The sequence below is a fragment of the Daucus carota genome, chromosome 4 (assembly GCF_001625215.2).
Source record: "Daucus carota subsp. sativus chromosome 4, DH1 v3.0, whole genome shotgun sequence".
NCBI lineage: Eukaryota > Viridiplantae > Streptophyta > Magnoliopsida > Apiales > Apiaceae > Daucus > Daucus carota.
Genome location: NC_030384.2, coordinates 6729919 through 6755973, shown reverse-complemented (window position 1 = coordinate 6755973; position 26055 = coordinate 6729919). Strand labels below are relative to the sequence as shown.

At 35.2% G+C, this 26055-nt stretch overlaps 1 protein-coding gene and 1 non-coding gene across 2 annotated transcripts; one reads left to right on the top strand and one right to left on the bottom strand.

Annotated features, from left to right (window-relative positions):
• Positions 1–22656: 22656 nt before the first annotated feature.
• Positions 22657–24416, bottom strand: LOC135152139 (uncharacterized). The gene is made up of 4 exons (XM_064091971.1): positions 24285–24416; positions 23769–23879; positions 22966–23547; positions 22657–22911 (listed from the first exon to the last, which is right to left on the bottom strand). Exons 1-4 carry the CDS (start codon positions 24414–24416, stop codon positions 22657–22659), a joined length of 1080 nt encoding a protein of 359 aa, XP_063948041.1.
• Positions 24417–24546: 130 nt separating this feature from the next.
• Positions 24547–24653, top strand: LOC135152519 (small nucleolar RNA R71). The gene has a single exon (XR_010291694.1). It is a non-coding gene; the product is annotated as a small nucleolar RNA R71 (small nucleolar RNA).
• The last annotated feature ends 1402 nt before the right edge of the window (positions 24654–26055 follow it).

Sequence of the window (26055 nt, the reverse complement as noted above, 5' to 3'; positions counted from 1 at the left end):
TCAAGACTGTAGATGGCTTCTTCAACCTTTGTCTTCGTATCTTCCGATTCCGGTGCAGGCGTAGTGTTATTTACTTGTCCTGTTCTATTGTTGAGTTATCATCCCTATGTAACAGATAGGGTTGTCTTTATATTTAGACTTACAATCTCCCCCTATTTGTTTGTTAATCATAACAAGCAAATCCTCTGGAGGATAACTCAACTAACACTAGAAAAAGTAAAGTCTTGGACTAGTAAATAATTCTACAAAGTTTCTGGATCATATAATACATTTCCAGATTTTATGAATAGAAATAACAAATGTGCATATCACATTTATTTCTCTTGTTCTTGCTTACCTGCCTGAAAATTCTCATAGTCTGTCTTGAAGAGAATTCAAAACATTCCATTATGCAAAGAACAATCAGCAGCTTCATTGAATTCTTCAGTGGTAATGAATAAGTTCCTTTCTACCACTTACTGAAGAATAATTGTATCACCTTATACTTCTCCTCCCGTAACCTTGATCAGGTTCCCCTTAGTGATAAGTAGTTGTCTCCCCTTAGATGAAAGATCAATCCTCCTCCTTAGTTGAAAGAAGAATCTCCCCCTCAGTAGTACACAGCTAAAGAGTAGTTTAATCCCCCTTAGTTGTAGACAGCTAAAGAAAGCTAACTTACTTTTTCTTCCCCCTTTCATATATTCTCCCCCTAAATATATTCTCCCCCTTAGTTGTGGAATCCTCCGAGTATATAGCTGCTGGAAGCTGCTGTGCTCAGATCTTGTGGATCAAGAATCAACTGAATGATTATGGTGTTGTAGTAAACGAAATTCCCATATTTTGTGATAATACAAGTGCCATAGCCATTTCCAACAATCCGGTTCAACATTCAAGAACCAAGCACATTGATATCGGGTATCATTTCATTCGAGAACATGTCATGAATGGTACAGTGGTGTTACATTTTGTACCCACGACTGAGCAAATTGCTGACATCTTCACTAAACCACTGGATGAATCCACTTTCTCTAAGCTGGTTTGTGAGTTAGGGATGTTAAATATGACATAGTTCTCTTGTATATATTTTTCATATGCATTATATGTTTTTATATATTTTTTGTGAATTGTCTGTGTAATTATATCTGTGTTATTAGATTTTATATGATTTTCTTTGTATATTATCTAATAATATTCTGAGTAATTATGCATGTTTGTAAGTTATTCTGTAACTTTCTAAGTGCTCATATACTCCCCTGTAATATTCTCTAGGCATTTAGATAATGATTTGTAATTATTTTGTATTTTTCAAAATTAATTAAGCATAAATATTTGAGTTTAAGTTAATTCATTTTATTGAATTAAAGTTAAATTCATAAGTATTTATATTTAATTAAAGTTGAAATTTACAAAATATTTGTGTAATATATAATATTATTTTATTATAGATTTTTGATTTTATTTGCAAAATATTTCATCTTTTAAAATTAATCAAAAATCATATATATATATTTTAATTTGTATTCGGTTCGGTAAGACAATCGAATTGTCTTACTGAGCAAGACTGGTAAGTGTCTCGGCAAGACAATTCAATTGTCTTACCGAGTCTGATATAAGTCTCCACGTGTATCAGTAAGACAATCCAATTGTCTTACTGACACATCCTTCAACTGCTATGTGTGTAATCTCGGCAAGACAATTCAAAAAAGTCTTACCGAGACTACAATAGGCTTGCAAGACAATTTCAATTGTCTTCTTTATTTAAACCCTTCTCACCACTTTACAAGACAATCTCGATTGTCTTGCTGGTTCACTTCATCTCCTTCGATACACACACACACTGTTCATATATACACACACGATCTATCATCGTTTTTCAAGTTTAAGCGATAAAAACTTGTTTGGGCTCGTTTATTCAAGCTGTAAGCTTGTTGTGTTACTCGAAATCGATCAAAACAAGCTGAAATTCTGCCCATTTTTTTTAAATCAAATCGATTTAATCATCCATCTCGCGATTCGTGGCTGTTTGTGATTGATTCTGGTGATTCCGTGCAACTTCGTCGAGTTGATTCTGGTGTTTCAGACCTCCGATTCCTTGATTTCGAGATTGGGGTTTTTGGTGATTTAAGGCATTGTTTGGTGTGTGGTTATTTGGAGATAATTAGTTTTTGGGTTTAAGGACTTGTTTGGTGGATTGGTATTGGAAGCTTAATTGATTAATGCCATATAAATTAATTAACTTTTAATTCGATATTATTCAAATATTTCGAATTATTAATTAATTAATCAAGTGTTAATATTAATTATTAATTGAAATTTGCGAGACATTTGAGAATTAACATTTTATTTGAAAAATTCTCGCTCAATTCAATTTTTAATTATTAAAAATCGCCGGAGAATTTGTGATCGCTGAGACAAACTATTGTGCTAGCCTAAACCCTGATGACTGCTCAGATAGATTCCGGACTTGGGTAAGATTTCTTTCGAGACAGAGTCTAGCCAGTACTGCACTGACAGCAGATACTCCGATTCAAGTGCAACCACTATTCGACTACTACTCAAATGCTGTCAACTCTACGACCCTGGAAAACTACAAGCTGATAGGGGATCTACCTAACGGAAGGAGGATTGTCATCACTGTCGATGATGTGAACAGAATCCTAGGATTTCCAAAGGAAAATTTTGAGCCAGATCCTACAGATGATGAGATCAGGCAATTCTTTCAAGATATTAACTATCAAGCTCAGATCTTTCTCCCTAAGATGTCAAAGGGAAATCTGAAGGCTGAATGGGATGTTTACTTCGACACCCTGGCAAAGGTGTTTGCTCCCACTAGTCGAAAGAATTTTGGCAATATCTCTTCGATGCTGCAACAGACGAATCAACTTTGGGAAGATTTTGCTGAGGGAGATTATCAGAAAGATGGGGTCTGTTTCACAACGATCAATTCATCGGAATGAAAAAGTTGAATGTTTATATCCGAGGTTTCTGATGTTTTTTCCTGAATGATAAGATGAATGAAGCTGATAGGAACATGTACGTCAATTCTCCTGTTGTTCCTATTCAGAGAACTTGTGCTAATATCCAGACCAGGCTGGTAAACAAGAAAAAGCATGACACTGTGCCACTGGTGGTGACTCCCTTCATGTTAGAGCAATTCAGTGCTCCATTTCAGCCTGTTCAAGTTCCTGAACCTCTACAACAGCAACAATATCAACCTCAACAACAACAACAGGCTCAACCAGATATTCCAGAAGAACAACAGCAACAACAATCACCTCCTCACAACCTCCAACCACTTCAACTCCTTCAAGACTACCAATCCTCCAGCCAATCCTCACATTACTCTCCCTACAACCCTCCTTACAACTCACCACATCCATCACCTCACCAATCATCATACAACTCTCCTCACCAATCTCAAAACCAATCCCCTCCACATTACAATTTCTTTCCTGATCAACAAGCATCCATCTTTCCCTCTCAATCTGAACCTATACCCTCACCTACACATACACATAACTTTACCCTACCACAATCTACCTCTCAGCCACTGCCTGCTGATTCTGCTGTCAATCCAGAGCTACAGGACTTCAGGACTGATTTACAGGTTGCTCAGGTACTTTCTAATCTCACTGATACTTTTAGTATTGATATTGCAGATTTTGATTGTGATATTGGATTTGGGTTAATTATCAAATTGGGCACTCACTTCACACTGATATATCATCCGGGGCACTCTCGAATTTTAGGTCTCATTTGAAACACTGTTTTCAGAAATTGTATCAGTCTTAAAAATAAAATGTTAAATTCGAAAACAAATCGACAGTTTAAGAAGTGTTACTCATGGGGCTTTAACACGGTAGGCTATAGAGATTATGCAGGTACAATTAATTGAATTTCCGCATCCAAAAAATGGGTAAAATTGATGGTGGAAGAGATGGGTTATGAAGAACTCTAATAATACATATATAGCCATTTTTTGAACGCATAAATTCAATTAATCGTACCTACATATTCTCTATAGCCTACTGTGTTAAATCCCCATGAGTAACACATCTCAAACTGTCAATTTGTTTTCGAACTTAACTTTTTACTTTTAAGACTGATACAATTTCTGAAAACAGTGTTTCAAATGAGACCGAAAATTCGAGAGTGCTCCGTATGATATATTGATGTGAAGTGAGTGCCCAATTTGATAATTAACCCTATTGGATTTGATTTCCAGACTCCCAGCATTGAACCTGAAAACAACCAGGTTCATATCCAAGATGACGTTTCCATTTCAACATCTGATTCTTCTTCAAACACATCAAACAACACTACTTCAACCCCAGTTGTTAGAAAGGTAGCCCGGAAACGGAGTGGGAGTGCAATTTTGAGAGAACCCGCAGCTCTGTCTCATAAGAAGCAAAGAGTGGCAGAACCAGAGACAACTGCAGTTGCATCCATTTCCACCCAAAAGGATTTGGACACTGAAATGGTAAATATACAGTCTCTAGATTCATTCTCTCCACAGAATGCATTTATTGAAATTGGCCGTCCGACCGCGGTATCCTGTAAAGAGTCAAGCACACAACTAGCACTCACGCTAGTAAACACTGAACCTTTGTCTTTTGATTCTTCACTTAGAGAGAGCACAAAATTTCAAAACATGTCATATGAAAAATTTTCTGATCACTCTTTCTTTTTGGATCAGGATCTACTTGGCAACCTGCAAGTACATCTGCCTTCACAGGCATCAGAAGGACAATTTGTTCCTTCACTTCCTACAGTTCCATCTCAGGGAACTATGGTTGTATATACAGGTTCTGGTGACGGTGTGAAACATACGAGTGAAATCAGGCAAACACCGAGCGAAACACATGCACGAGAGGATAGTGATAAATCTTTGAGTGTTCGTGAGGTGAGTGCACACACCAACACAGATCTGTTACAGGAACAAATGTCTGCTCTAAAAGCTGAAATAGAAAGGTTGAATGCTGAGAATTTTAGATTCAGAAGTGGAGAGCTGGTGACTCTGCAAGAGAAAGTTGTTGATCCTTCCTTTACTTCTCTGAAAAAGGAATTGGACAAGAAGAAACATTCAACAATACTTCAGAAAGATGAAGTATATCAACCAATCTCAGCCAGCAGCTTTCATCGAAGACCCTATGGACATAGAAGTTCAATATCATCTTTCATTGGCTCGTGAAAGAAAGAAGCGTGGAGAATCCACTGCAGCTGAAGAGCCTACTCAGAATGAGCCTTCTACTCCAATTATTCACTGTTCAGATGCTGAAGAAGGTGAAGTCACTCGTTCTGAGTGAATAGATTGATTAGGATATTTGTTAGATATGTTCGAGGAACATCCTTTTGTAATCTATTAATGATCATGGTTTAATGTTTAATGCAAAGCCATAAACTTTTGCTATTTACATTCCTTTGTTTAAATCTTTGTCTTATCTGTTAGTTGAGTTATCCTCTAGGAAATTTGCATGTTATGTTAACAAACAAATAGGGGGAGATTGAAAGGCATATGTTCAGCCTATTTGTATTTAAAGAGGTACAACTCAACTCAGATAAGAAAGCTCAGTAAATAGCAAGTCATCAGAATCCGTACGAAGAACGTCAAATGATTTATGGGAATTATATGTCAGATAAATTCCAGGAAGCTGCTGCACACCACTGAAAGAAGTTCATTAATATGTTCAAGCCTCAGTGCACAAATAATCTTTTGTGGCACGTCCAGGAGTTCAGAAGATATAAAGTTTCTATACTTTATTTCATCATAAGATTCCATTTAATGAAGAAGTACTTACAAGACAAAGACTCGACGAACAAACCTATTTCTTATTGTTAATTTGACGGAGAATATTTGATTCAACTACATACAGATGAACCAGACAGTACATCTGTGTATCAATTATTCAAATTAAATATTTGAAGTCAAGCAGAAGTGGTAGTTCGATCGATCGACAAATCAAGAAGAAGTTATTTAAAGTTTAAAGAAGACCGGGAGTTGTTCTACTGAAGATTGGGTGATTTAATATTTAATAGACTATTATTTCACTTCTCAAATAATTATATTAATTGTGTAATTTATTTATTAAATTAATTCACTCTCGAATTAATTTAATTTATGAATTTATATGATTAACTTAATTAAGTGGATGATTTTCAATTAAATATATACTATAAATTACATTCAAAATCATCAAAACATGCTAAGCAAGACAATTTTAATTGTCCTACCGAGCTGTTTCATCTATGGGTAGATTTGGACCTCGGCAAGACAATCTAATTGTCTTACCGAGAGCTGTTGTCATTTGCCAAGACAAAGGATGTTTGTCTGGCCGAATGTCTTCTGCCAAGACAATCCTTGATTGTATGGCCGAATGTCTTCTGCCAAGACAATCCTTGATTGTCCTTGATTGTCTGGCCGAATGGTTCCTGCCAAGACAATGTGATTGTCCTACCGAAGTCTTACATTGTCTTGCCATTCCTGTGGATTGTCTTACTGCAGTGTAATTCACTTTGTAAGACATTTAAATTGTCTTTCCTTACCAGATTGTCTTTTCTACTTGTGTTTGTCTTGTCTTTGCATTGTCTTACAAGTACAATGTTTTGCCTATATATATGGCTTAGATATCTTCATTTCAAGTGTTCATCACTTTGTAATTCAAAGCATTTGTAAAGCTTTCAAGTTGTTCGTAACTTGCTTGATCGTTATATCCACAGTTTTCTGTGCTTTGATAACCCGGTTGTTTTAATCACTAAATCTAGAATATACCCTGTCGAATTTATTCTACGAACTTTAGTGGACATTAAAACTGAACCTTATTAATTATATAACGACTTCAAACATTATTATATTAATTAATTATAATCTGATTAACAAGTTATATTCCAATCAGATTCACTTCCGCGATTATTTGGTATCGATTGTATTCAACCCCCCCTTCTACAATCGTATTTGGACCTAACATGTATATTAGTTGTAGTGTTGATTTAAATTCCGGGTTATATATATATATATATATATATATATATATATATATATATATATATATATATAAATACGCGACAGTTATAAATTTCATTTAAATTCCAGAAGTCGTTATCTAATTCTGAAAATCAGTTATTGATTTCATATTAAAAATTTTATAATGTTGTCGCGATTATTTTAAATCCCGTACGTGATTGTTGATTGTTGATTAATCTTTGAACCGCATGTTTAGCTATATAAGCAGACATTTTGACAAGTATTGTTTATTATTTTGGACAAAGATTATTGTTTTGTTGATTCGTGAGATTGCTCGATTTTAAAATACATGATGTCAAAAATTATATTATTTTATTAATATAGTTCGATAAGATTCTAAGTGATTGATATGCGATTGGATTATAATGGAATTTGTAATTCCGAATGACTGAATTTATTTTTGGCTTTGGGTTATATCCAGGGTTATGTTATTAATGTGACTGATTGGTTGTATATAATCAGATGTAGGATTATATATATATATGATTATATTGATATAAATATTAAAGCATGTAACTTATGTATTATGTGTTGATGTGACTACTTGATTTATTGTTTGGCATTACGTGTATATATTATTTGTATATATATATAATTATATTGCGAAGGGTAGTAATATAATCTCGATATGCAAATTGACGATGCTCTGGATTGTTCAGCAACTGAGTATTAATTTTCTGTCATATATAGTCGATCAAGACGCGTGCATCAACAACGTTCAGAAAGACAATAGTATGACAAGTCAAGTCAGAAATAGTTGATAAGGCAACATAAGTCGAAAGATAGTCCAATAGAGGATAGTCGTTGCAGAGATTAACAGACTTAAGGCCAGCGTAGCAACCTCGAATAGAGTGACCGAGTTGTCACCTGTTTATCTGTCAAAGGCAAGTATTCCTATTCTTCTCTTTTATTTTAAAAAGAAAGTATTTTAACTCTCTCTTATAATAACGCAGTTTTCTATCCATGCATGACTTGTATTTTCTGCAAGCATTCATATTTTTATAGGAAATTGATAAATAAGCTCCACATTTTACTATTTAAGCTCCAATTCTAAATTTTATACCATATTTATCCATGCCTTCTCCATATGTTTCATCTACATTAATGGTGTGAATAAATGAAAAATATGAATTGGAGCTTAAATAGTAAAGTTTGGAGCTTATTTAACAATTTCCTTTTTATACTGTGATTTAAATTATCGAATATTTTTAGTTCGATCCTTTTCTAGTGTGATATGCACAATGATAACATTCTTTGAAAAGTATACTGATTAAGAATTAATCAGTTTTCTGAAAGATTATTGTTTGAGTTACTTTACAATTTGGAACTATTGATGATTGTATAGCAGTCATATTTCGACATTACAATATATGCCTGGTCTTCTGTCCCAGACATAAACCATGGATTTTAATAACTAAAATACCTTTGTTGATTCCTTTAACCGTATTGCGGTGGATTTAAAATGATACTCAGACTTTAATGAAATTGGTTTTGACAGTATTTTGAAATTGAAAACCAAAGAGTTTTCAGAAAAGTTTTGAAATGATGATTGTACGGAATAAGGGACTAATTAATTGTCCTGCCAGAAAGGCCAGCAAAAATATTTTCTTTTGATTGGATGTATGGTTTGCGTAAGAGGCCGGGACGGCGGTCCAGTGAAGGGCTATTTGGGTATTATTGAAATATGATAATACTTTGCTGCCAAAGGCCAATGTGTTGCCTTCTATTTGGTACTTGTGAATCAGGACATGCTTCTACGAAGTGTGGTCCCGTGCTTTCACATGGTATGATCAGTTGTGATAGTGCACCCGTCAGTTGAGGATTCCAATCCAAAAACTGGTCATTACTGTTTATGCTTATGATAGCTTATGTTTAATGTCAAATTTATTTTGTGATTTTTCAAGCATATTGATTTAGAGTAATGCTACGTCCACAGAAACGGATACAGAATTCTCTACAGAATGACGTGTATCCCACTATCTGTGGCTTTGTGCTCTGTTATTCTTTTTTTTTTTTGAGCTCGGTACTCTACTTTGGCCTTTTTTTCCTTTTGAAGTTTGAATTTTAAAATCGGCCTCATTTTTTTGTTACACGTACACATAGATTATATGTTCAATTTTTTAATCTATGTTCAATTGTTTTTGGTAATATTTATATAAAACAAAGAAATTTGTATTATATATGTAGATAATATGTTTAATCATTTTTTAATAATATTTATATTATAAAATATATTTTTATAGATTTGCCTCTTTTTTTTAGCTTTGAGTCCTTTTTTTTACTTCTATTATCCAGTATATTTATTATATGTTATTATCTTCCTTTTATGAGATAAATTTTTTGTATTTCAAAAATTTTAAATTTCTATTTTATCATTCATGTTTTAACTTTAACAACATATTTTATAATGAAATATCTTTGTACTATTGTAATTTTTTTAATGACATTATTGCTTTTTAAATCAAGATATTAAATACTTTAAATTTTAAAATTTTAAACGGAACAAGTTTTTTTTATTGTATACCATAAATATTGATAAGTCCACAAATTTCATAGCAAACAATATTTGTAATTTTATATTTAAATAATATAAATATAAAGTATACCATAAATATTGATAAAATACGTCTATATTATATTCAACTTGTACTTCCGAAATTATATATTATATTCATTAAAAAGTTATTTTGCTTTTCAGAAAAAAAAAGAAAGTACAAAGTTATTTAATTTTATAACAAAAATTTTGTTAAGGTTAATGTATAAATGATTAAAAAAACTTAAAATTTTCGAATCACAAGATAAATTGGTACGGTGTAAAAGTACAGTTGTCAAAGTATAAAGGTAATAATAGATAATAAAGTATAATACAGATATATTTATTTATATATAAAATTATCAAAAAAAAATGATTAAACATATAATCTACTAATAGATATATTTTTTTATAAATATATTATTAGAAAATGATTAAACATACGATGTAACAAAAGAAGGCAGATTTTAAGATTCAAACTTAAAAGGGAAAAAAGGCCAAGTAGAGTACAGAATTCAAAAAGAAAAATAACAAAAAAACCCTAATTCTCTCTAGCCTAGCCTCTCTCTTGTCGTACACGCCTGGGGCTTCCATCGGTTTTCACCGGTGGAAAGCCCCGAATCACTTGATTGCTTTGTCTTTCTTCCTAGTTTTTGAATAATACATCTTCCCGGGAAACTTTGATCTAAAACCATCGGAGATTTCGCTGTCTCTCTTCCAAGTAGGTGAGTTTTAGTCCGATTTCTCTTGTTTTTGTGGTTCTGCTCCGGATCTGTTCTCGGGAGAATTCTTAGATCTAAAACCATCGGAGATTTCGTTGCCTTTCTTCTCTGTTTCAAGCGGGTGGATTTTCAGTCCGATTTCTCTTGTTTCTGTGGTTTTGCTTCAGATCTAAGGTTGTTTTCTCTCCCAGGTGAGAGTTTTGTTTTTCGCTTCTTAATTGTAAGCGGGGTTTTGATTTGGTGATGAGAGTTTGTATGGAATCGCCGTTTTGGTTGATAGCTCAAACGATAGCTCTGTCAGGCATGATGAAGAGGGTACCAGTAATTCAACGAGGATGCATGAAGCGGGTACTTGTATTTGTATATACATTTTCTTCAAAATATCGTTTAATTGTCTCTTTACGAGAACAGGCGATTGCAAATCACTGTTTGTTCGACTCAATCATTGGTGTAGATGCTGTATGGCTTTTTATTATTAGATTAACACCTTTGTTTCAAAAAAAAAGAAGAAAAATAGCAGGGCACAAAGTCACAGATAGTGGGATACACGTCATTCTATACAGATTTTTGTATACGTTTCTGTGGACGTAGCATTGCTCATTTATTATATGTTATTATCTTTATACTTTGACTTTTTCTTCCTTTTATGCGATAAATTTTTTGTATTTCAAAAATTTTAAATTTCTATTTTATCATTCATGTTTTAACTTTATCAACATATTTTATAATGAAATATCTTTGTACTATTGTAATTTTTTTAATGACATTATTACTTTTTAAATCAAGATATTAAATATTTTAAGTTTTAAAATTTTAAACGGAACAAGTTTTTTTTATTGTATACCATAAATATTGATAAGTCCACAAATTTCATAGCAAACAATATTTGTAATTTTATATTTTAATAATATAAATATAAAATATACCATAAATATTGATAAAATACGTCTATATTATATTCAACTTGTACTTTTGAAATTGTATATTATATTCATTAAAAAGTTATTTTGCTTTTCAGAAAAAAAAAGTACAAAGTTATTTAATTTTATAACAAAAATGTTTTTAACATTAATGTATAAATGATAAAAAAAAACTTAAAATTTCCGAAACACAAGATAAATAGGTACGGTGTAAAAGTACAGTTGTCAAAATATGAAGGTAATAATAGATAATAAAGTATAATACAGATATATTTATTTATATATAAAATTATCAGAAAAATGATTAAACATATAATCTACAAATAGATATATTTGTTTTATAAATATATTATTAGAAAATGATTAAACATACGATGTAACAAAAGAATGCAGATTTTAAGATTCAAACTTAAAAGGGAAAAAAGGCCAAGTAGAGTACAGAATTCAAAAAGAAAAATAACAGAGCACAGAGTCACAGATAGTGGGATACACGTCATTCTGTATAGATGTTTGTATACGTTTCTGTGGACGTAGTATTACTCATTGATTTATATGTTTGATAAACTTTTGAGTTACAACTCTTCGGATTATTTTAGAAATTGTTTTATTTCAAATACTCTGATTTAAGTCAAAAGAATTTATATCTTGTGGCTCTTGCCTTTCGTATTATCTTGCTGAGCATTTTCGCTAACCCTTGCTATTATTTCTAACCCTTTCAGCTAGGGATTAAAAAGGTAACCTGTATAAGCTGCGCGTAAGACTGATGTTAGGCGAGACTGCCAGGGAGATGTCTACAAGAACAGTTATGGTTGGAATTGATTTATTTCAGTTCAGTTGTTAATAGATTTATTTATTTGGTTATCAGTTACTCTTCTTATCGAGGTTTAACCGATAATGTAGTTTAATTTATAATAAGATTTGATAGTTTTGGTTTCTGATTTCAATGCTGTAACCTATTAGAGATCCTGTTTTTAGAGGGTCAAATTGATTTTAATTTAAATCTCTTTTAAGATTTCCAGATTTTCAAATGTCTGTTTTATATTCTTCCGCAAATACAGGGTTTTAAATGATTTTTCTAGTTAGTGGCACCAAATCCAGACCCCCGGATTTGAGGGCTGTCACAGAGAGGGTGTCTACCATGTCTTTTAGACTGCTTGAGTCCATAGACAACTTTGAATAAGAAGTACACAAAAAGTAAATTTTGGATTCTCAAAGACAGGGGGCTTTTCCAGATATACTTCCTCTTCTAGCTTTCCATTCAGAAATGCACTTTTCACATCCATCTGATAAACTTTGAAGTTGGAGTGTGCAGCAAATGCAAGAAAAATTCTAATGGCTTCAAGACGAGCAACTGGAGCATAGGTTTCATCATAATGAATTCCTTCTTCTTAGGAATAACCTTTAGCGACCAGTCTGGCTTTGTTTCTCACAACAATGTCATCACCATCTAACTTGTTTCGGTAGACCCATCTAGTTCCAATCACAGACTTTCCTTTTGGCCTTGGAACCAGGGCCCAGACTTCTTGTCTCTCAAATTGATTGAGTTCTTCTTGCATATCAAGAACCCAATCAGGATCAGCAAGTGCTTTATCTACTTTCTTTTGTTCTAGTTGAGATAGAAAACTAGAGAATAGAAATTCATTTGACGTAGCACTTTTAGTCTTTACACCAGCATCAGGATCACCAATAATAAGATCAGAGGGATGATCTCTGCTCCAGATCCTTTCCCTTGGAAGTTGTGTCCTTGGTGATTCAGCTGTATTGTCAGTAAGCTGAAGTGTATGACTATTTGATACACCAACTCCCCCTGAGTTGCTGCCAGGTTGAGTTGATGATCCACCACTGGCATTAGTGGAATCTCCATCATTTCCACCATTTCCTCCACCATTGCTTGGATCATTATCATCATTGTTGTCATCACCTATTGCAGCCTCAGGTGGCATATCATCATCTGAATCTGAATCTGGATAGTTATCAAACTCCAGAGATTCAGATGGATTAGCAGATTATAAACTTGGGAGTTTAGTGTCATCAAAGGTTGCATTGACACTAACTTTCACTGACAGAGTATCAATTACAAAAACTCTATAAGCAGAATTAGTATAACCAACAAAGATGGCTTCATATGCCTTTGGTTCAAACTTGTTCAAGTCTCTTCTCCATCCTTGAGAACATAACATTTAGCTCCAAAGACATGAAGATGTTTGAAATATGGTTTCTTGTTGGTATACAGCTGAAATGGAGTTTTTATATGATCCTTATTTATCAAAGTTCGATTGGGTGTAGCAGGCAGTAGTCACAGCTTCAGCCCAAAAGTACAGATGAAGCTTTGCTTCAACAATCATTGTCCTTGCAGGTTCAATCAATGTACGATTCTTTCTTTCGATGACTCCAATCTGTTGAGGAGTCCTTGGTCCTGAGTACTACTGTCTAATTCCCTTTTCAGAGAAAAAGTTGATTAGGGTTTGATTCTTAAATTCTGTCGCATTATCTGACCTTAAGCTTTTACATCCACCCTTATCCAATTCAACTTTCTTTATATGATAAATAACTTTCATTGGTGTTTCATCCCTAGAAGACAAGAAGTAAACCCAAGTATATTTCGAGAAGTCATCCACCATGACCAAGGCATATCTTTCTCCATCAATTGATGTAACATGTACGGGGCCAAACAAATCCATATGCAATAGCTGAAGTGGATCAGTGATGCTATTGATGGTCTTGCCTTTGTGAGATGCTCTCTTCGCTTTTTCTTTCTGACAAGCTTCACATAGATCATCAGTTGAGAATTCAAGGGAAGGCAAACCTCTCACCAAATCTCTCTTGACAAGAGAGTTCATAGTTTTGAAATTGAGGTGTGAGAGTTTCTTATGCCATAACCAACTATCTTCAGCAGACGCCTTTGCGTAGAAATAGTGAACTGCATTCCCTGGTCCAGTTGATAAATCGGCTACGTATATATTGCCTTTCCTTATGCCACATAGTGAAGGACGCTCATTCTTAATATGTTTGATAATACATATCTCCTTTTCAAAATTAACATAGTATTCCTTGTCATAGAACTGAAGGATACTAGGGAGATTATGTTGTAGTCATTCAACTATAGAAATATCTTCTATGATGATCCTTCCAACTTTATTCTTGCCATATCCCACAGTACGACCTTTGCTATTGTCAGCAAAAGTGACTAAAGAACCAGTTACCTCTCTTACTTCCGTCAGTAGGGATCCCATGCCAATCATGTGCATTGACGCTCCACTGTTAAGAACCCAAACAACTCATACAATTCCACTAGCACCCTGCAAAAGACGACTTGATTAAACATTCTTTGGGACCCACACTTGATTGGCTCCAGCAAACTTAAAGAACTGATTTCTATCAGGTACAACAACAGAGCCTCTTGGATTGATATTTGATTCTGACTTGATATAACTTACTTCCTTAACAGCAGCCTTGTAAACCTTGCCTTTAGGCTTTGTAACATAAGCATCCTTCTAAACATGAGGAGGACTTGCAGTCTTTGCTCTAGCATGCTTATTGTTTGTGTGCTGTCTAGGTGATGTGTTTTCATTTTTAGCATGCAAATTTCTAAAATAAGCAGACATTGTATTGAAAGCACAAAACATGCAGTTATCAACACCATAACATTTATGACATGCATCAAATATAGGAGCTACAGAAATATCATTCACCGTAGTAGGGACATCAATAGACTCTATTCTAAATTTGTTAACTGATTTAAGGTTCTCAGTGGAATGACATCTATTGTCTCTGTTCTTACTATTCATAAAATTATTAGGCTTGTTGAATTTCATTCTTACAGAGTTGACACCTAAACCAGCTTTAGGCAACCTAACATTGCCTTTCAATTTTATTGGTTTCAGTGATCTCGGGATCTCATCTCTATTCTCATTACTCTCTTTCATTTTAAGGTCTTCCTGTTTAAGTTCATGTTTAATGACAACAGGTGTTTTTAAAGGAGGTTCAGCTTCTGAGGATTTGAACAAGGGTTGAGGTGAATCTTTCAAAACAAAAGGAATTCCTCTCTCCTCAACACTCTTCTTAAAGGGAGTAATGTTACTAGCCTTACCTACATATTTGTTATAGTCAAAGCCTATTCCAACTGTTCTCTTGATCTTTTGTTTATCATTCAATTCTTTGACTATAGTGGAGGCATCCCTAAAGGATTTACACTTAACTTTCTCTTCCTCTAGCTAAAGTCTCAAAGCTATTTCACTCTTCTCTAGAACGTTGACTTTAGTAAATTGTAATTCTAAATCTCTAGTCAGTTGTTCAATTTTAGGCTTTAATACTTTCATCTCATTCATTTTAAAAGCATGAATATCTAAGACTAAAGCATTATTCTTAAGAGTGGCAGTTTTCAATTTACTTTTAGCATCGTCTCTTTCTAATCCTATTTGCATAAAACGTTTAGGGCATGTAGGATCTACCTCAAAGCTTCCAGCAGAAGGAGGTGAAGATGATCCAGCATTAGCCTGAAAGCAACATTTCCAAGCTGCTCCTCTTCATCACTATCTATATCATCCCAGCTTTTCCCTTCGGTCAGATAAGACTTGCTCTTGAAGCTTTGACCTCCAAAAGTACCCTGATGCTTTCTCACTAAGGCATCATACTTTTGCTTCAGCTCGTCGTAGGAATCTTTTCTCTTTCCTTGAACCTTGGACTGTTTGCATTCAGTTGCAAAGTGTCCCGGTTCACAACAGTTGAAACATTTAAACTTGCTTATGTCCACCATCGCAGTCTTGTATCCTCCTTTTCTTGTAGAAGATGAGTAATCTCATGTTTTCAAACTTCTTGGCAAACAGTGATAAAGATTGATCTTTTAACTGTTCTAACTCTTCCATTGTATAGAACTCTTCATCACCACTAGAAGAAGTAGTCTGACCCATCTCAGGCACAACAAATTCCTAAGTGGTTTTGGAAGGAACAACAACTTCCTTCTTTTCTTCAAGTTTAGGTGATTCAACAAATAGAGCTCTCGAGTTACTCAGTGTTTTAGCCCAGCCATATCTCTGCTTAGTCTAAAGTTGTTCAAGTTCGTAAGCTTTCAAAACTCCGTAGAGTTTCAACAGAGAAATCTCATTCAGATCTCTGCTTTCCCTGTGACTCTATGTTCTAGATGTTCAGGAAGTGTTAAGAGAAACTTCATATTAACCTCTTTCTTGTCGTAGTACTTCCATTCAGATTTAAATTATTAATCAGATTATTAAGTCTGATAAACATTTTTGAAATCCCTTCGCCAGAATTGGAACCAAACTGTTCATATTGAGCCATCAGTATCTCTTTCTTGTTTTCTCTGACTTCTTCTGAGCCTTCGTTTATAATCTCTGGTGTATCCAAGATTTGCTTTGCGTTCATACAATTCACAACAGCATTGTACATGATAGGGTCTAGAGATTCAACCAAAATAAGATGAAGAGGGTCGTCTAGATTCATTTGTTCACTCTCTTCATCTATATACTCATAAAGTTCTTTCGGCACAGTTCTATGAGGTATTAACACACCATAATCTTTGTGTGCTAATATGACGTTCATCGGAGTAGTAACACCCTTAGTTAATATCCCTATATATTTTCTGTTGGCGGTGCGGAGGAACGATAACATATGCCTCTTCCATAGGCCAAAGAGTTCCTTGCTGAATAGTGGGATTTTAATGCTACTGATCTTTTGTGTACTCATGTTTAAGACTTTGAAGTGAATAGTGTTTGGATGAGATTTGGATTTTTGAAAGAAAAATATTTTGAATCAGAATTAGTTTTTGGAATAAAATTAATTCGAATAAAATATATTTGGACGTTACAGAGTGTGTATAGGATCTAATACGGTAAATTAGTATCAACCGCTCTGATGGCAATTGTTAGGTCCTGAAACAATTGTGAAAGGGGGGGCTGAATACAATCGTCACAAAATAATCGCGGTGGAATAATTTGATTCGTGTTTAACTTGATAATCATATTTTAATTAATTAATATAACAATGTGTAAGTCGTTATATAATTAATATGGTTCAGTTTTAATATCCACTAAAGTTCGTAGAATAAATTCGACAGGATGTATTCTAACTTAATGATTAAAACAACCGAGTGATCAAAGCACATAAAACTGTGGATTTAACGAATAGCAAGTTACAAACAACTTGAAAGTTTACAATGCTTGAACATTTACAAATGAAGAAATGAAGGCCTGTTTATAGGCAAACCACTTGAACTAGTATGACATTGCTTGCTATGACATTGCTTGCTATGACAATCCAAAGACTAGGTATGACAATCACAATACAAGGTATGACATTTAAACTCATTGTCATACTGAAATCAGGGGAAGGAACGACAATTGCATCAATTGTCATACTGAGCAACTCGGTATGACAAATACTGAACTTGATTGCCAAGCTAAGCTCGGTATGACAATTATCATATTGTCATATTGGAGCACACGGTATGACATATGCTATGTCATGGCAGGGATGCAAGGTATGACTTAAAAAAGTCATAGTCGTGGGCCATGGCATGACAATTATGTCATGCCAGCTGAGATGACACCAACATAGCTCGGTATGACATTTTAAAGGAATGTCATGCCGAGTTCTATATTCATATAAATTGAATTTTCAATTAAATAATTATTCAATAATTATTCACTTAATTATATTAATTATATAAATTCATAAATTAGATTAATTCGAAGGTGAATCTATTCAATAAATAAATTATACAACCAATTTAATTATTTGGAGAAGTGTAATAATTAATCAAATAATTATAAAATTCTTTTCCTTCACCAACATGGTCTTCTGACTTCCTTAAATGATAAAGATCTTTGTCTTGATTGAACGACCGCCTATAGTTGATGCAGAATAATTAATTTGAGTTAACTGACACACAAATGTACAGTCGGGTTCATCTGTATCTAGCTAAATCAAATATTCTTTATCAATTAAACAATGAGATGTGGCTTGTTCGTCGAGTCATTGTCTTTGTAGTTCTTCTTCATAAGTAGAAACAATATGGAATCTTCTGAATAAATATAGTAGTAAAACAAACCTTCTGGACTTCTGGATGTGCTACAAAAGATTATTTGTAGACTGAGGCTTGAACATATTAATGAACTTCTTTCAGTGGTGTGCAGCAGCATCCTGAAATTCTTCAGACATAATTTCAATAGATCATTTGACGTTCTTCGTACGGATTCCTTTAACAGTATTTGCTATTTACTTGACCTTCTTATCTGAGTTGAGTTCTCACCTCATTAAATACAAATAGGTTGAACATATGCATTTCAACTTGTACTATAGCGCTTTTGAATAAATTCTTGCTTGCGTTTACGTATAATAGAATTTTCATTATATTTGATGCGTCTCGTATATTAGAGCCTTGATCATAATAATATCTTTTAAAATACTTCTTTGTCCAAATTTTTGAAAACAATTTTATTAAACTTCTAAAATCTCATAGTATTTATGGTATTGATTTTATGATTTATGGATGTATACTTTAATTACTAAACCTCTTTCTTTTCAATCATACTTTTTATAATTATCAAATGACAAGAGAGTCCTTGCATGCATTTTGGACTAGAATAGAGACCAAGGGTTGTTAGGGTTATACTGAAATATTCGTTTGAAGTATATAACAATTATTTGAGAATCTTCAATGCATGTTTTCACATTGTCTGTATATTATATATTGTAGACAATCTAGTATCAAATGGGATAGCAGAAGATTAGATTGTCAGACTCCTTATATAATATAATAAAGGTTCACAGTCGAGGTGGTGTTAGACAAACCACTGGAACGACTGAAGTATTATTTGGAAATAGTTTATCTTGATTATTGAATAATACTTATATACTTTGTGTATATTGAACGGGATCAAAATAGTAGAATAATTGTTTCTTTAATTCTGACAATAAAGAACTAAGATTCTATGATGTTATTAATGCTTAAGTTCTTAATCCGGATATAGTGATTGACACTTGTATTTAATGCACATGCCTTGACTCATAAATTAAGTAATTTATTTTAAATTACGAATTTATGTATTGGGCAATGACATTATATACAGAGTGGGATATTGACTATAAAAGGAAACCGTGTCCGAAAAATATATTCGGGTGATGATGTCCTCTTGAAAGCTCATAAAGATAATTATGCTTTAGTCCTGCAGGCAGATTTGTTCTTGCATAATTATAAGGTTGAGTGGATGATCAAGGATAAAAGATATTGATTAAATTAATTGTCAGAAATTAATTTAATTAATGGACATGCGATATCTTAAACATGGGGAATTTATAAACAATTAATATGGGAGCCGAATTAAATAATTAATTTACGGAATTAGGAAAGGTAGTGCAAATATTAGTTCTTTAGTGGATAGAATTAATATTTAATGACATTGGGTCTGGCCCGGAATGTCATTGGAAGGCCTGACCTAATAATCCATGATCCCTGCTGTAGCCTATATATATTCTCGTTCTCCTAAAGCTAAAAAACACACCAAAACGAATTAATCCTAGAGTCAGAGAGAGGCAGACGTTTTTCTCAAGGAGACAGCTAGGGTTTTGGGTTTTCGGAGCTTTAAGGAGAGGCACACCTTGGGAGATCGAAGGCCTGTTCGCACAAAATCACGCAAGCGTACGTGGTCACAAGTAGTATAGAAATTCAAATTCAGTTCGTTCCCACAGAGACTGGTGTATTCAGAAATATGCACTTATGCACCAATGTATGATTATTATTCAATGCTTGGACAAATAACAATTTGGTTGGTTTTATCTAAATTAACTAAATCAAGTCGAATTATAACTAAGAGAATTAAAATCAAATTACTAATGAGAATAAAACATGGAGTTCTAGCTTCATTAACAACTTCATTCAGAATTATGCCTATATTCGATTGTAATGGTTGATAACTAATCAGATAACACACGAGACTGATACACGCTAACTGTCGTTATACGCGCACCATACGGTTACACATCCACAATTAAGATAGAAGGTAAACAGACACCAATTATGCTTAGACCCTATATGTCTATAGAATTTGAAAGCATAACGGTTGAAGATCAGTTATCTATCAAGATTACATAGGGCGATGCAAGATGGGTAAAATCACATCACAAGTCATGTTATCGAACACAAAACCTATGCTCGCATGGCAAGTTCTAAATCTATATATCCACTGTCGCTTCAATAAAGATTAACAAACAATCTAAGATGTTAGCTACGCATCCAAGACGAATAAGCACAACCAATACGAGGAAATCAAACCATCACATATGAATAAGACAATTTAATTACTGAAATCCATCGATAAATCCGCTAAAACCCCATGACAACGATTAGTTCATAATCGAACTACTCATCATCATGGGTTCGAATGTAAACATTATACTAGATGTCTAAAACAAATACGAAAGTACTAGAGAAAGAGTTATGAAACAAATCCAAACGAGCATCCACAATTACGCCTACTTCGAAGAATTACAAAGATGAAATTATGAAACTAGATCTTCTTTGTAGCCGTCACGTGCTCTCCGAATGTTTCTAGGTTATTAGGCTTCTCCCTTGAGCTTTTGTTTAAGTCCCACAGCGATCGGGCCTTCAAACGGATCAAGAATAGGCAATTCGGGCTTTTTCTCCCAACAGAATGGGGTGGAGACCCCGTCAGTGGGGTGGAGACCCCGTCAGTGGGGTGGAGACCCTGTCAGTGGGGTGGAGACCCTGTCATGGCAGCCTCTATTCTGCTGAAGTGGGGTGGAGACCCCATCAGTGGGGTGGAGACCCCATCTTGGCAGATTTTTCGTCTTCAGAACGGGGTGGAGACCCCGTAGATGGGGTGGAGACCCCATTTGGGCAGCCCCGAACGCTCTTGGAACCTTCCTTCCCTTTTCTCCTTCCTTGCTCGCTCGATCCTTACGCCGTTTCTTTCACCTTTTAGCCTTTAATCCACCCTTTATCCTCCTCCTAGGAAACCTACACAACACCACAAGAACACATCAAAAACACCACATACTTGAGGCCAAATCATCAATTTAAGTCGAAACGAAGGCATTCCAAGTGGATATAAAATCCACTTATCACACCCCCAAACTTAAACCGATGCTTGTCCTCAAGCATAGACAAACACACCAACTACTAATGCAATGCATGAATGCAACTATATGCCTACGTCTACTCGAATCATGAAGTGTAATCCTTGTTAACATAGAATCCTCAGAATATGCAACATTCTCGGCATTCATCTCTATCATATATTAGCCATGTTCTCTTCCACTACAAGTGTGAAGTGCATCGTGTGTGCTAGCATGCTCTCTAATGAAACAAAACAAAGACTATCAAACTTCAACAGAGTCCTCACTATGAGCCGTTAATCAGAATCAGGCTTAAACACTTCTTTACTAAAGAGTCAACTACAATTTAGGGTTACTAAAGAATTCCTATGCCTTTCCTATTTTTTTTCTATTTTTTTTTCTTGCTAAGTCTAAGGTTAGGACGCTTCTCAGTGTAAGTGAGTCACGACCGCCATTCGACTTCGCTTATTCTTCTTCTTTTTTTTTTAATCAAGTATTTCTCCAGTAATCAAAGGTTGTGAAAAGTCACCAAGAAAATGCTTATTCTAATACATTTGCACTTAATACCAGCACAAGTACATGGATCGTCCCTTTCACATGACATTGCATTTTACCCATTGATCTCAAAGGAGTACCTGATAATTTTTATTCTCTTTTTTTTTCTCTTTTTTTTTCTTCTTTTTTTTTTCTTTTTAGAAAGGCATATTCATCCCTTAACTCCCCCAAACTTAAGATTTACAAACTCTAAGTTCAAAAGGGGAATAATCCTAATTCTACGCCCGACTCAACGTGAAGACTCAAGAAATAAGTTAGTCTAAGTCTTATCTCTAGAGCATAAGTGTAATTACAATTTTCACACATGCAGTTTCCAAGAAACAAGGCATCACATATGATCAAGATTACTAGCCAAGAACTTATGCACATAAACTCATCATAGGACATCAACTTGGAAAACAACTTCAAGATTCATGCAAATGCAACTATATGAACTACTCACACCTCCTAAACACAAGCATATATATAAAATAAAACGAAACGAAAATGAACTAATATGCAAACTATATGAGATAATACGCTAAACTACATGCAACATGCAACCTATATGCACACATTATATACTATACTAGTCCTTAGATTACCACTCCCAAACTTAAATATTCAATGTCCTCATTGAAGGTGATAATAAGGATAGACACGTACCTAGATGTCGGGAGGAACACCCTCCTCGGGTGGAGGATCAGGTGGTGAATATACCATGCCATCTCCAAACACTGGCCAATCAACCTCAACACCAATAGCTCGAAAAGCACTCCCAAGAGCCTTAGTAAAATCCTTAGCAAAACAGCGGTGAATGTCATGCATGTCATCTATGCGCCGTGACAACCTTCTAAACTACACATCACTTAAGAGATCTGGAGGTAGTTTGAGTTCGAGTTCGGGAGCTTCTTCAATAAATGGATTACGATGCTCTTGAGAATTTTCAAGCTCTGCTACTCCTTCATCTTCGAAATCAGAATCCCTTGTTAAGACTCTCTCAAAGGTACTTGGCCTTAGCTTTTGCCCCGACACAGAATTTTCAACAGCTTCTAGTGGCTCCACCTTAAAGCATTCTTCTTCGTCGGTTGGAAATTTCATTGCGTCGAACACCTTAAAAGTGACACTCTGATCTTGAACTCTCATTGTAAGCTCTCCTTTTTGCACATCGATCAAAGTTTGGCCTGTAGCTAAGAACGGCCTCCCCAAGATAATGGGAATCTGCTTATCCTCCTCGAAGTCTAGAATGACAAAATCAGCAGGAAATATGAGCTTATCCACCTTAACCAAGACATCCTCCACTATACCACGTGGGTAAGTGATGGACCGATCAGCCAGTTGTAATGACATGTTCGTAGGTTTCGGCTCCGGCAGCCCAAGTTTCTTGAAGACAGACAACGGCATCAGATTGATACTAGCTCCCAGGTCACACAAACACTTGTCGAAAGATAACTTGCCAATAGTACATGGTATTGTGAAACTTCCGGGATCTTTAAGTTTCGGAGGCAATTTCTGTTGCAGCACCGCACTGCACTCTTCCGTTAGAGCAACGGTCTCCAAGTCCTCAAGCTTCAGCTTCCGAGATAGAATACCTTTCATGAACTTAGCATAGCTCGGCATCTGTTCTAGAGCTTCCCCAAAAGGTATATTGATTTGCAATTTCTTGAAAACCTCTAGAAATTTAGCGAATTGTTTGTCGAGCTTATGCTTCTGAAGTCTCTTCGGAAAAGGGGGAGGTGGATACACTTGCTTGACCCCAGTATCATTTTTCGGGCTAGACTTTTCGGCTGAATCTTTGCTTGTTTCCCGTTGATTTTATTCTTGTCAGCTTCAACAACAGTTTTTCCACTATCAGACTCGGATGAGAGCACGTGTGTTTCAACCTGTTGATCACTCTCTTCCTTGTTTCGCTCTGTTGCTGATTCTTTTTCCTTTGTAACCTTTCCGGACCTCAAGGTGACAGCCTGTACCTGTTCCTTCATCTCTTTCTTACCCGGATTGGCCTCGGTATCACTAGGAAGAGTTCCTTGTGCTCCGTTTATCAACGCGTTAGCAATCTGCCCAATCTGATTCTCCAAAGTCTTGATTGACACCGATTGGCTTTTAACCATTAGTCTTAATTCTTCCAATTCTGATCTTTCATTGGAAGACTGTCCAGCCACCCCATGATTTTGTTGCTGGAATCCAGGTGGATGGAATTGCTGCCTCGGTGGAAACTGTTGTTGAAAACCAGAAGGGTTAAAAGGTCTAGCTCCTTGCTGCTGAAACTGTTGCTGCTGTTGAGGCATGTAGTTCTGATTATTGCTCTAGCTGAAATTCAGATGATTCCGATTATTGGGATGATAAGTGGCCGGAGCTGGCTGTTGCGACCTCTGAAAGTTGCTCACAAACTGAGCGGATTCGCTCGATATAGCACACTGATCCGAAGAATGTGCTCCAGCACAGAGCTCGCAGACTGAAGGTGGCTGCTGATTTCCTAGATTTGCCAAAGAATCCACCTTCATAGTAAGAGCCTTAAGCTGAGCAGCTATGGCTGAAGTAGCATCAACATCCAGAATCCCTGCTACCTTACCCTGATGAAGACGCTGAGTAGGATTCTGATATTCATTCGCGGCCATCATCTCGATCAACTCATAAGCCTCATCATAGCTCTTAGCCCATAGAGCTCCACCTGATGCTGCATCGAGCATTGGCCTCGATTGAGGACCCAAGCCATTATAAAAGCAATTTATCACCATCCAATCAGGCATCCCATGATGTGGGCACTTTCGAAGCATCTCCTTGTAGCGTTCCCAAGCTTCACATAAAGTTTCACCAGACAGCTGAGAGAATTGAGTGATAGCATTCCTGATTGCAGCTGTTTTGGCCATAGGGAAGAACTTAGTAAGAAATTTCTGAGCCAGATCCTCCCATGTCGTAATAGATCCTGCAGGAAGAGAATGCAACCATCCTTTAGCTTTGTCCCTCGGAGAGAATGGGAACAACCTCAATTTGATGGCATCGTCAGTAACACCATTGAACTTGAAAGTGTCGCAGATCTCAATGAAGTCCCGAATATGCGTATTAGGATCCTCAGTCAGAGAACCCCCAAATTGCACTGAGTTTTGTACCATCTGAATAGTGCTCGGTCTGATCTCGAAAGTATTGGCCTGAATTGCTGGCCTGACAATGCTCGATTGAATGTCATTGATTTTAGGCTTAGAGAAAGCCTTCAGAGCTTTAGTAATATTCACAGCTGGTGGTTGATCAACCATCGTATCAATCTCTATCGTTTCTTCCTTAATTAATGCTTCCTTACGAGCCTGAGAACGTGTTCGCATACACGTCACTGAAGTACCTGAAACACACACAACGAACTAAAGTGAGAAAAGAATCCAAGTCACTGAACTTTAACGACCACTAATGACAAGCACATAAACTAAAATATAACACCGAGTCCCCGGCAGCGGCGCCAAAAACTTGTTCGCACAAAATCACGCAAGCGTACGTGGTCACAAGTAGTATAGAAATTCAAATTCAGTTCGTTCCCACAGAGACTGGTGTATTCAGAAATATGCACTTATGCACCAATGTATGATTATTATTCAATGCTTGGACAAATAACAATTTGGTTGGTTTTATCTAAATTAACTAAATCAAGTCGAATTATAACTAAGAGAATTAAAATCAAATTACTAATGAGAATAAAACATGGAGTTCTAGCTTCATTAACAACTTCATTCAGAATTATGCCTATATTCGATTGTAATGGTTGATAACTAATCAGATAACACGAGGCTGATACACGCTAACTGTCGTTATACGCGCACCATACGGTTACACATCCACAATTAAGATAGAAGGTAAACAGACACCAATTATGCTTAGACCCTATATGTCTATAGCATTTGAAAACATAACGGTTGAAGATCAAGTTATCTATCAAGATTACATAGGGCGATGCAAGATGGGTAAAATCACATCACAAGTCATGTTATCGAACACAAAACCTATGCTCGCATGGCAAGTTCTAAATCTATATATCCACTGTCGCTTCAATAAAGATTAACAAACAATCTAAGATGTTAGCTACGCATCCAAGACGAATAAGCACAACCAATACGAGGAAATCAAACCATCACATATGAATAAGACAATTTAATTACTGAAATCCATCGATAAATCCGCTAAAACCCCATGACAACGATTAGTTCATAATCGAACTACTCATCATCATGGGTTCGAATGTAAACATTATACTAGATGTCTAAAACAAAT